Below are 12,202 nucleotides of genomic sequence, written 5' to 3' on the forward strand. Positions count from 1 at the left end.
AGAGTCTTGCTATATGGCTCAAGCTGTCCTTGAACTTATGACCCTTATCATCCTGAGTTCTCCATTACAGGTGTGACAAATCACATTAACAGCAAAATTGAAGGTATGCTTCTCTGTGTGAGGTGCTATTTAAAGGGGACCGTTGCTGCACCACACTCGCACGGTGGCTTACAACCATCTGGAACTCTAGCTCCAGGGGATCTGATGCCCTTTCCTGGCCTCCATCCATGCATGTGGTATACATACATACATACATACATACATGCAGACAAAACATCCATACACATAAAATAAAAATAAATACACTTTTAAAAAGCCTTCTGCGCGAGGGAAGAAAATAAGCATCATATTGTTGATGGAAAAATTCCGTGTCTTAAATAAAACTAAAAAGGAGCCTCAGTTATTTGGAGTTCTGGGGCAGTTTTTAGAAATAGAATGATTCATTAGGAATCTTAGTTACTATTTAAAAGTGAACTTTGCCCATCAGAAGGTCTCTCACTTGAAATGACCACTTGGTGGCAGCAAAGGCTACACCTTGGGAAACAACTTGGTTATGGGGAAGCACAGGGAATGGAAAGCTGAAAGCCAGCACAGGCCTTTGGATACTGGAGGGAGGGTCGCGGTACACCGGGGAAGCCTTGGTTCAGTGGCTTGTGCTACACCTAACCTTTCTTGGCACCTAACTGATCAGACAGAATCCTGCCCAGTCCCTGAATCAACAGGCTTCACTGTATCTCTCTGTAGTCTTCCTTGCAGAAGGGAACTTCTCACTGTTGAAGCAAAAACTTTGGAGACAATCCAGGCAAAATCTGCAGGAAGCAGTTCAGAGAAAGCTGTAATGTTCCCAGAGAGATCTGCTCTTTGTCTCATGTAACATGAATATTTTCTAAAATTATATTTAGTGATTATATACATGTGAGGAGCTGTGTGTGGGTGTGGCTCCCTTTGGAGGCCAGAAGTGGGTGTCAAAGCCTCTGGAGCAGGCAGCTGTTAACTGTCTGACCTGGGTTCTGAGAACCAAACTCAGGCCCTCTGGAAGAACAGCAGCTCCTCTTAACCTCCAGCTCCTGGAGTTGTGTCTCCAGCTCTGGGTTGGTATTTTTAAAACTCTGTCACGATGCTCTGTTTATACAGTGGTACAGATTTTTAAAACCGGAAAACTTAACGAAAGCAGCCCAGAATGTCAATAGCATCCTCTCTCCCTGGTCTTTGCATTTCAAGTCTGACAGTGACAATGCCATTGTGTTCCTTGACCACTGGCTTTCTTCTGTCTTGCATCTAATTTCCTTGCTCATTAAAAAGGGAGTTTCAAATATAGCAAGAATATTATCAATGCTTTGACCTGGGGGGGGGGGTCATTGGTATTTTGGTGTTCTTGACTATTCTTGCTATTTTTCTCTAAGTTTTAAGTGACTGCAAAGTGGCCATCTAGTGGTGGTCTACACCTTTAATCCCAGCATTCAGGTGTCAGAGGCAGGAGGATCACTGAGTTTGAGACTAGCGAGTGCCAGGACAGCTGGGGCTACTCAGGAAAAAAAAAGTTACCACAAATTGAAAAGCCAAACCTGAAAACCAAGACTGTTCTGCACTAGGGTGCCCCTACCTCTGTGTTTACAGTGGTGGAAGTCCATGGGGCTTGGGCAAAACAGTTGATTTGAACAGTGTTTTGTACACAGTACGATTTCATAGCTTAATCTGGATTCTCAAAGTACCAAACTTTAAAAAAAAGAAAAATACATTCTTGAGGTTGGGAAGCTGGCTCAGTGGGTAAGCACAAGCACCAGGATCTGAGTTCAAACCTCCAGTGGCCATGTGAAAAGCCAAGTATGCTTCCACATGGAACTGGAAACCAGTGCTGTGGGGTTCGGAGAGGTGGAGTCAGGAGAATCAATGGACTTGCTGGCCACCAGCCCCCCTCCAGGTTCAGGCTCCTGTCTCAAGGAAATAAGGCCAAAACGGAACACCTGGCCTCCTCCTCTGGCCTTTAAACACACATGAATAAGTGTGCACTCACACGTGCACATACGCCACACACACTCATACTCTCTCACACATAAAAATATTAAGTTCTTTTGTAACTACATGACTGATGACCAAATGATGATTACTTTTGACATAAAGTTATTATGTGATTACTTACTCTATGAATTATCCCAGCTGAGTGCAGATGCTTGATGCCGCAAAGCATCTGGTAGAGAAGGTATGACATTCTTTCATGGTCCAGCTCCATGTGAATAACCTGACATAAGTTAGCATCCATTAATTCCATAACCAAGTACCTGAGTATTCAAAAGAGACCAACCACACTCATTAGTGTCGTTTTCAAAAATTCCTTCATGAGTCTTAGATCACAATTGTTATGAAATAGTAGTAATGGGATATAAACACCGCATGCCTAAAGTAAAAGCACTTTTAATAAAGTAGCTTGAAAAGAATAAAATATATGATTCTGTAAAATTTCCCAAAGAATATACAAACAACTAACTTACCCAATGTCTTTCTGTCTTTCAAATTATAAACAAAACATTTTTTTTTTGTTTTACCATGGAAACAATCTCATACAAACTTTTCTTTTTTCTTTTCTTTCTTTCTTTCTTTCTTTCTTTCTTTCTTTCTTTCTTTCTTTCTTTCTTTCTTTCTTTCTTTCTTTCTTTCTTTCTTTCTTTCTTTCTTTCTTTTTTTTTTTTTTTTCTCGAGATAGGGTTTCTCTGTATAGCCCTGGCTCTCCTAGAACTCACTCTGTAGACCAGGCTGGCCTCGAACTCAGAAATACGACTGCCTCTGCCTCCCAAGTGCTGGGATTAAAGGCATGCACCACCATTGCCTGGCTCATACAAACTTTTCTATTTTTCTTTTTTAAATCTGTGTCTGTCTGTCTATCTATCTTTTGTAGATCATCCTTTCAACATCTATATCATGCTGCTGTAGATTCTTGATCTTTAACAATACATGATTCTGGCAGGCCTGCTGATGTGGAAGGTTTATACAGCGGGTAAACGGAAACTCTGAACTTTATGCTCAGGTTTGTTATGTATTTGGACTGCTATAAAAAATAATACCTTATTTCTGGTGGGGTTTTGTTTTGTTTTGTTTTGTTGTTTTTTGGCTTCTTCAGAGAGCATTTCTCTGTGTAGCCCTGGCTGTTCTGGAACTCTCTGTAGACCAAGCTGGCCACAAACTCTGAGATCCCTCTCCTCTGCCTTCTGAGTGCTGGGATTAAAGGTGTATGCTACCATCACTAGGTGAAATCTGTCTTTTAAGGCTGTATATAAACCCTCAAGCTCACAGTCTACCACCAGCACAGAGTTTTGGCTCATGGTGACAGCATAGCACCCCACCCCACTGAGGTTAGAGACACATCATCTCTAACTCTCCTCCATTGTTTGTCAGGCCATTCTGACTTGGCCTATGCCTATTCTCTGCCCAAACCGATGACTTCCACATCTGCAGAGACCCAAAGGCCAATGCTAAGAACTTGGCTGCTTTCTGCACCTAATTGCTTCCTTTTGTTGGAGTGGCTATAATCAGATCCTGGCTTTCCTCTCACTGTTCCTGTCTTGGTGATATCTAGGCTGCTGTGCCTTGAAGAGCCATTTATATATTATTCTTCCATTCCTTTAATCCAGGCCTCTCTCTTGAACACCAGGTTCTTTCCTCTGTAACCACTCCACTGTTCCACTTGGATAGGCAATAGAGTCTCTCAAGTCATGTCTACAACTATTTGTGAGTCTAGGTGCTAGCACCTCCAGTCTATTCCTCTCATAGTTCTCCATATTTCCATATCTCAGCCAAGAGCTTCCATGTGTGGCTTTCTATTTCTCTCTCACATCTAGCTATCAGCAGATCCTAGGCCTTACCCTCAGACAGTGTGGGTGTCCAATCTCAAGCTTTTCCCATTAGCCACTTGAACCTCTCATATGAACTGCTGTGACTGCTTCCCCATACTAACTAGGCCTTTTTGTCCCTACCTCTCGCAGTGGATTCTCAGCCCAAGAAAACCTATTGGGAAATCGCACTCTGGCTTCCTTTCCTATGTGCAGGCTACTTCTCTAAGCCATGCCCCGCCTTGTCTGATCTCACCCCACCCCCACTTCCAGCCACTCAGGCTGGGTAGCAGTGCACACCAGCCAAGCTCCACTGCTGCTCCTTCACTCTGCTACCCTTTCCATGTCAATTCCACTTTGTCCCAGTATCTGCAGAACAAACCTCCCCTTTACTAAGCCTGTCTCCTACTGCCTCACTGTGGTCTTTCCTCCATCTACTCTGTGATGATGAATTGTAGACAGCAACTTGACTAGGTCAGGGAACATTGTGCTGGGAAAGCCTTATGGGAGGTGTGTTTTGTAGGGTGTTTTGGGCAGTAATTATTATGTGAGTCTGAATGCAACGAGTATGGATGTGCAGAACAAGATCCTGAATGGGCAGATCTAGAGAATGAAGGAGACTGAAACAGACTCCCCTGTGTTTTGGAGTCAGAACACTAGGACTTATATACTCCAGCTCTCTGCGTCCTCAGGCTAACAGCCTCAGATCAAAAGCTGCACTCCCGGCATCCTTCGTCTTTGGCACTGGTGGCACCCTAGGGTCTCAAGCTTGCAAATGGCCTATGTTTCCTAAATATAAATCACTAAATTTCTAAATTTTCAATCTGATGCAAAAGATACTTACACATCTTGAAATTCTTCTAGCGTTTTTTGTGGTGTGAACACATTTAACAAGCTAATTATCTGAAAAGAGAAAATAAATTATACTTTAGTATATCAGATTGAGTATAAAATTGGATTGAACACTGAAATGTTTTAAAGGTAAAAAAATGATTGCAGAACTCAATATTTATTAGAATGCTGTCACCAAAGCATTCTAGTGCACAGCATTGGAATATTTAACCACCAACTAAAGTAAGATGTGCTTTTCATAGAATCACTCACGTGCCCCTAGTAACTTAAATCATTACTATGGAATTTAAATATATGTAAAAGATAAATATAATGGTTGGAGAAGCACTAATTAAAGCACTATGCTGGGGGCTGGAGAGATGGCTCAGAGGTTAAGAGCACTGACTGCTCTTCCAGAAGTCCTGAGTTCAATTCCCAGTAACCACATGATGGGCTCATAACCCTTTATAATGAGATCTAGTACCCTCTTCTGGCCTGAAGCATACATACAGGTAGAACACTATACATAATAAATAAATAAATTTTAAGTACTATGCTAACTGTGGAAACTCAAATACTATATGTAACTTTTTGAAAAGCTTTTAAATATGAAGGTTGAGATTTTACTTTAGGGTGATAAGTATGATGAAGTCTCATGGCCTTAGATTCCCTTAAGGGGCTAAGTGGCCGACCTTACTGCTGGCTCCTGTGCTGTGTTTACAAACCATGTTTTTCCAGCACACACCCTCAATCATCTCACATGAACAAGAGAAAGGGGAATGACTCATCATCAGCTAGAGGGAGTAACCAGCAAGAATGGAAAGGAAACTGTATCCACCGTTGGTCTTGGGAAACAAAGTGGATAAAGCCCAAAACTCTAAAATATAAAGCAAAGAAGAATATGGGCAAACATTCTGTTTCCTGGTGTAATAAAAATATTTATAAACATGATAAGAAACCTAGGATATCTAACTACATTAAAACAAAGTCAAAATTAAACAAAAAAAATCAGTATACTAGAGCAACACGAGATCAAATGGGAAAGGGAGGGAAACAGTTGAAGCTGGACACGGTGGCATTTGTACAACTTTAGGACTTATGAGGCCGAAGCGGGAGATTGCAGGTTTAAGCATAGCCTCAGAGTTCAAGGTTAGCCTGGGCTACATAGCAAAATCCCAAAATGGATAGGGTAAATAACTTTAATATGTAAAACCACCTACAAAATTTAAAAAGATACTAAACAGTATAAGAGAAAAATAAAGCCACAACCATGAAAAGCAAATTTTCAATGAAATAAACATTTGAACTTGTGTTATGGCTCAGTGAAGGCTGGCGTTCAGACTCCTAGCTCCCACATCAATGTTAACGGGAATGGTGGCCCACCTGTACTTTCAGGGCTGGGAAGATAGAGATGGGGATCACTAAAGCAAGCTGGATAGCTAGACTAGCCAAATTAGCAAGCTCTAGGTTCAAGTAAGACATCTTGCCTCAATCGACGAGGTGGGAAGTAATTCAGGGAGACAACTGATGTCAACCTCTGGCTTCCACGTGTGCACTCAGACCTGCACACACAGGCGTGCCTGCACGTGTACACATTTGTACACACATACGTGCAGACACGCACACACAGACATCCCGTAAGCATATGATAAGAAATTCAACCTCAGATTAAAATAAGATTATTTGTCAGATATCAGAGTGGCAAAGAGAAAAACAAAGCCGGTATTACACAGTACTGGTGAACGTGGAGTAAGGTGCGCCCTCAGAAGCCTTCCATCAAAGTATAAGCTGATAGGACGCCTGGACATCAGCAGGTCAGCATGTATAAAAACCGGGACTATGGGGATTGTTTGACCAGCAATAACCTGCCTGGATATGTATACCAAGTTTTATAAATGAGGGTATTCATTACACCATGGCTTCTAACAGAAAAAACAAAACTGGAAATAATCTACCCAACAAAACTATTTGTATCTTAGTTTGCTTTCTATGGCTGTTATAAAATACTGTAGCAAAACCTGGGGATTATAACTATTTGCTTATAGTTTATAATCTATCAAGAAGGGCAGTCAGGGCAGAAACTCATGTAAGGAACCTGGAGACAGGAACTGAAGCTGAGGCCACAGAGGAACACAGCCTATGGCTTGCTCGCCTTGCTTTTTAAAATAGAGTCTAGAAGCACTGGGCCCTCCCACATCAATCATGGACTTGCCTACGGCCCAGTATGAAGAAGGCATTTTCTCAACTGAGGTTCCCTTTTCCCAGATGACACTAGCTTATGTCAAGTTGATGAAAAAAACCAACCAACACAATTTGTTAACTAAATGATTATATCTCTGTGTGTGTGTGTGTGTGTGTATACTTAAAAATGTATTATAGTTGTGTCTATTAAAGTATATGAAATTTACCAGCATTCCTTTTGGGATAAAAAGAGAAATAATAGCATAATTGATCTTATTTATACATATGTGAATATATATAAATAAGCATGCTCACTAAAATGTTCATATTAGTAACCTGTGGCTGAAGGTTCCAGGGATTTTTGCTTTCTAACTTACATTACCTGAATTTTAAAAAATAATAAACACATATTTTTATAAACTGACAAAGTTGAAGCATACAATAAAACATATATTGAACAAATTCAAACCAATTCAAACCCAAACCAAACACAGGTAAGGGATACGGCTTAGGCAGAGTATTTACCTTGTGTACGTAAGATCTTGAACTCGATCCCTCAGCTTCCCCCCAAATTAACAAAAACAATGTGACAAAAGAATAAACTGATCTTAATGGCACACTCAATGCCACCATGTAGAAAGGTCTAGCACAAGGGCTGAAACAAAGGGGAACAGAAACAGTTTAGTGTAATCTTAAATAGCCTCCACTCATCTAGAATTGGAGAGAGATGTCACAAACTGGTCTCTTTCGTGGGCTGAGAAGAGGGCTAGGTGGGTAAAGACACTGTCGCAAAGCCTGCTGATGACTGACCTGAGTTGGATCCCAGAGTCCCACATAGAACCTCTCTCCTAAAAAGGAGCAGTTATGGTCAGGGTCAGGGTCAGGGTTAGGTGGCAAGTGGTAGGGTTAAGATTAGGGGTTAGAGGTTAGGGTTGGGGTCAGGTATTAGTGTTTGGGTCATGGTCAAGGTCAGGGATTACTGTTAGGGTGAGGGTGACTCTGGCCGGTTAGCTCTGGGTTAGGGTTAGCTGTTAGTGGTTGGGGTAGGGTTAGTGCCAAGGTTAGGCCATCTGGAAGCTTGTCTTCTCATCTCAGTGAGCAGTGGCATCTCCCATCCCCAATAACTAGATGTAATAAAGAATATTTTTTAATTTTATGAAAAAATGTCATCTTTTTCATAGTTTCTCTCATCAGACAATCTCCGGTCTGATCACACGACTAACACCAAAGCACATGAAGGAGCAGCAGTGACTTACGTTTTTATGATTGACACACTTTAAGAGGACGAGTTCACGGTAGGCTCTCTTTGCATGCGTTTGGTTCTGAAAAGGACGACTTAACTTCTTGACAGCCACATTTATCCCAAGAACTGTATCAAAAGCAGCACTATAATTAGGAAATATAATAAACAGCCTATTAAAATGGCTATTGAAAATAGCAACAGAGAAATACATTTGATGTATTGTCTTTCAAAGAAATAACAAGGCAAAGAAATGTTTCTGTTCTTCCACAATCAAGCATTATGTACACATGGAAAGTGAGGTGGCTGAGCTGGACGGACAGACGGACAGACGGACAGACGGACGGATGGACTAACCCCTCCCTGGGACACCATGCTTTCTGGCTACAGCTGGAGTAGGATTCAGCAATTCTTCATACTTATAATTTTCAGTTAGCTAAGATTAGGAGGTTCAGAACCAGGTAATTTAATCCAAAGCACAAAACACAGGTCAAGGCATGAAATTTTCCACTTAAACACATTGAGAAATTGACAACCTCCTCATTATCACTGATTAAAGTGCCAGTGCCTTCTGGAGCGTCATGGAGGTGAGAGGGTTGAGCTCATGGAAGGAATTTAATAAATCTAAGTTTTGACTGATTATGATTTCCCAGGCCAAAGAATCTGAAAGGAAACAGAAGCCAAAGTCTCAGCTTGTGGTAAATTCCCAAGATACAAAATCCCAATGCAAGCAATTGCTATATATAAAATCCTGCAGGAAGTGATGCATCCTTTTATAGTGAGGGTAAGATCTAAAGCTCCAGTCTTCAGTGCTCACACCCCTTCATGAGATTCAGGGTTAAGTTTTCTCCAGAGACTAGATATGGAAGGGTGCGAGGCATGGTGACATGCTTCAGGGGTTCCAGCTAACAGTACAGCGTTGTCACACAAAGGCCTTCTGATGGATGGCTCAGCAGGGCTCAGGACTGCTACATACAAACTGGGAGCCCAGGCACCACCTTAAACGCCACTTCTGGGAGTCTAGTCTCTCTGTTTGTAATACTGTTTATCTTTACTCCTTTCTGTTAATTCTTTCTGCTCAATAACTCTAACGTAATTAGACCCGTTTTTAACTTAAAAACTGTCCATTGGGAAACTGGCTAAGGAAAACCACTGCATTTATTACATTTATATGGATATGCATATATATACAAGTCATAGGTGAGCCCACATGCTCAAAGGCAAATTTACTACTCAAATGGATATATGGTATAAAAATCTGTTGTAAATTAAATCATAAATAAACCTGTGTGCATGTGTACACTTGTATGTATGTATTTCTCAGATTCACCTTTCTTTTTTTAAATTTTATTTATTTATTTATTTATTTATTTATTTATTTATTTGGTTTTTTTGTTTTTTTGAGACAGGGTTTCTCTGTATAGCCCTGGCTGTCCTGGAGCTCACTCTGTAGACCAGGCTGGCCTCGAACTCAGAAATCCGCCTGCCTCTGCCTCCCAGAGTGCTGGGATTACAGGCATGCGCCACCACCGCCTGGCTAGATTCACCTTTCTGATCTCAAAAGATTTTGTCTTTTCAGACAAGCAGGAATCATGACTATGTCCAAGGGCTCCACAGAATAACATGGTGTCTTCAGTTAATAACACTACTACTCTACTGTTATTTTTTTCTTTTCTTTTTCTTCTTTGAGTCAAGGTTCTCTATGTACCCCTGAAACTTACTATTTAATCAGGCTATCCTTGAATTCACAGATGTCACAGATTGCCCCGACTCTGGAGTATTGGGATTAAAGGTGTGCACTGCCTTACTGCTTATACTGTGGTCCTTAAAAGAGTAGATGTTACTTGTTCTCACTGCAGAAAACATGTAAGAAAATTGTATATGTAAACTAGCTGAATTTAGCTATTTTATAATGTATATGTATTTGTAACACTCTCTATGTATGTGTATGTGTATATGTATATATATGTGTTTCTGCTCTGAGTATATGTATATGTATATATACATATGTGTGTGTGTGTGTTTCTCTTTTGTATGTAATGTATGTATGTATGCATGTATATATGTACTGGCTAGTTTTTTGTCAACTTAATATAAGCTAGAGGCATTTTGCTCTCAGTTGAGTGAATGCCCCCACCAGACTGCAGAGCATTTTCTTGATTACTGACTATGTGGGAAGCCCAGCCCAGTGGGTGGTACTGCCATTGGGTAGGTGGTCCTAGGTGGTATAAGAAATCAGACTGTGCAAGCCAGGAGGAGCAAGCCAGTATGCTGCCCTCCCATGGCCTCTGCATCAGTTCCTACCTCCAGGTTCCTGCCCTGACTTCCCTGGACTGTCAGGGAATAAACTTTCTTCTTCTCCTCATGTTGTTTTAGATCCTGGTATTTTATCACAGCAATAGAAACCTAACTAAGGTAATAAAATAAACACATATTTCTATGTTAATAAAACATTTTTTGACGTACAGAATTAGTCAAATGAACTAATTCTAAATGCTTGGAGACAGGCTCCTCTACCCCTGCTCCAGCTCCAGGAACAGCTAGTACCTCAAAGGCACAGACGCGTCCTAGTATGAAGCTGAGGGTTTCCGCCACTTGCTTGGTTCCCCCCACCCCTCAGCTGTCTTCTGACGGCACTTCAGGGCTTCCTTTCTAGGTGGTGAATGCACTTTACCTTGCTCTTCCCCTGCAACATAAGGTGACTATTACACTCTCCCTGCTCTCTTTATCTCCTTAGCCTCCTCCTCTTCCTCCAAACCTTTGTCTTAAACAGTCCTGCTTGCTAGCATCTTCATTTTAAACTGACAGCTGAACCTCTATGCTGCTACACACACACACACACACACACCGCTGTCTATAAATACTGACAACTAACAGGAAAGTGCATGTGCTCACGTAAATATTAGTAGTTGCAGAGCTGAAATTATACTTCATTTCCCAAAGACCACACAATCCTTGCTGCCAGTCACACAGGCAAAATTAGAATGTCTGCGACATGGAGGCAGATGGGTTCTCTGTCCTCCCAGCCTATCAAGTGCTTGAACATTCTGCCTTTGTTTCAATGTAGACCATGCCTCTTTCTATACTTCCTTCCACAAGGTTCTAATAAACATCTTTTTCCTAAGTGACTTCTTCCAAAGCCCGCCATCAGTGCCGTGCCCTCCCACTCAGACATCTACTCTTGAAATCGATCCATCCTTTTCTGAAGACATCTCAAAGCCTGCTTCACAGAACTCACCCTCCACCTGGCCTCTCACGTTTGACTGCCTTCTTGTGTTATGTACTCGTGTTGTTTCATCGCTGGAGTGTTTCCTTAAGGAATGTCCCCAGACAGCTAAATGATCTTACTCTGCCTTCCGCTTTGACAGTCTGTCTTTTAAGCTGAAAATTGATTTTCTCACAGAACATTAAGGCCACTGCTCTCCAGCTCTCCAGCTTCAGTGCTGTTTAGTGGAGAGGGAGGCTTATATCCCTCTGCTCAATGATATATCACAATCCCTCCCAATTGTTATCATTGTCCATTTGTCCACCAAGAAAGAAAATAACTTCTACTTCTGTATTTTGCCTTGTTTTTATTTTATTTTATTTTATTTTATTTTATATTATTTTATTTTATTTATTGAGACAGGGTCTTTCTACATAGCCCTTGCTATCTTGGAACTCACTGTGTAGAAAGACTGGGTTGGCCTGGAACTCACAGAGATTCTCTTGTTTCTGCTCCCAAGTGCTGGGATTAAAGGTGTATACCACCAACCCTGGCCTAACTTCTGGCTTTAAGACAGTCACTTTCTTGCTCTCACAAACTCAACATGTTACACATAACTCTATGTCTTATTTTTGCCTGTGACTTGTCACTCAACACTGCATTTATGACTCACCCACGAATCTGAGTACTAGAGTTCACTCTGTCACTGCTATAATATTCCTTTGTGTGACTGTCACTTGCTGCTTCACTAACTTATTTTCACTTTTCAAGTAATGACAAGAATCACTGCCACCAACACCCATGTGCATGGCTGCAGTCCTGCAAGCACGCCTCTCACACTTGCAGACAGCTAAGTAAGAGTGCGCAGATTCTACTTTGGCAGGTAAGACTGGACTCTCTTCCAACGTAGTTCCATCAGAG

General features: G+C 41.3%; 1 protein-coding gene across 4 annotated transcripts in view; it reads right to left on the bottom strand.

Annotated features, from left to right (window-relative positions):
• Positions 1-12,202, bottom strand: part of Mapk9 (mitogen-activated protein kinase 9) — a 43,002-nt gene that overhangs the window by 16,798 nt on the left and 14,002 nt on the right. For all 4 annotated transcript variants that reach the window (XM_052194459.1, XM_052194460.1, XM_052194461.1 and 1 more), the window contains exons 3-5: positions 8,093-8,222; positions 4,669-4,727; positions 2,141-2,279 (exon numbers count right to left, since the gene is read on the bottom strand). In XM_052194459.1, coding sequence (XP_052050419.1) covers positions 2,141-2,279; positions 4,669-4,727; positions 8,093-8,222 — 328 coding nt within the window. The remainder of the gene's footprint in view (positions 1-2,140; positions 2,280-4,668; positions 4,728-8,092; positions 8,223-12,202) is intronic.

The sequence above is a fragment of the Apodemus sylvaticus genome, chromosome 10 (assembly GCF_947179515.1).
Source record: "Apodemus sylvaticus chromosome 10, mApoSyl1.1, whole genome shotgun sequence".
In the NCBI taxonomy this organism is placed as follows: Eukaryota; Metazoa; Chordata; class Mammalia; order Rodentia; family Muridae; genus Apodemus; species Apodemus sylvaticus.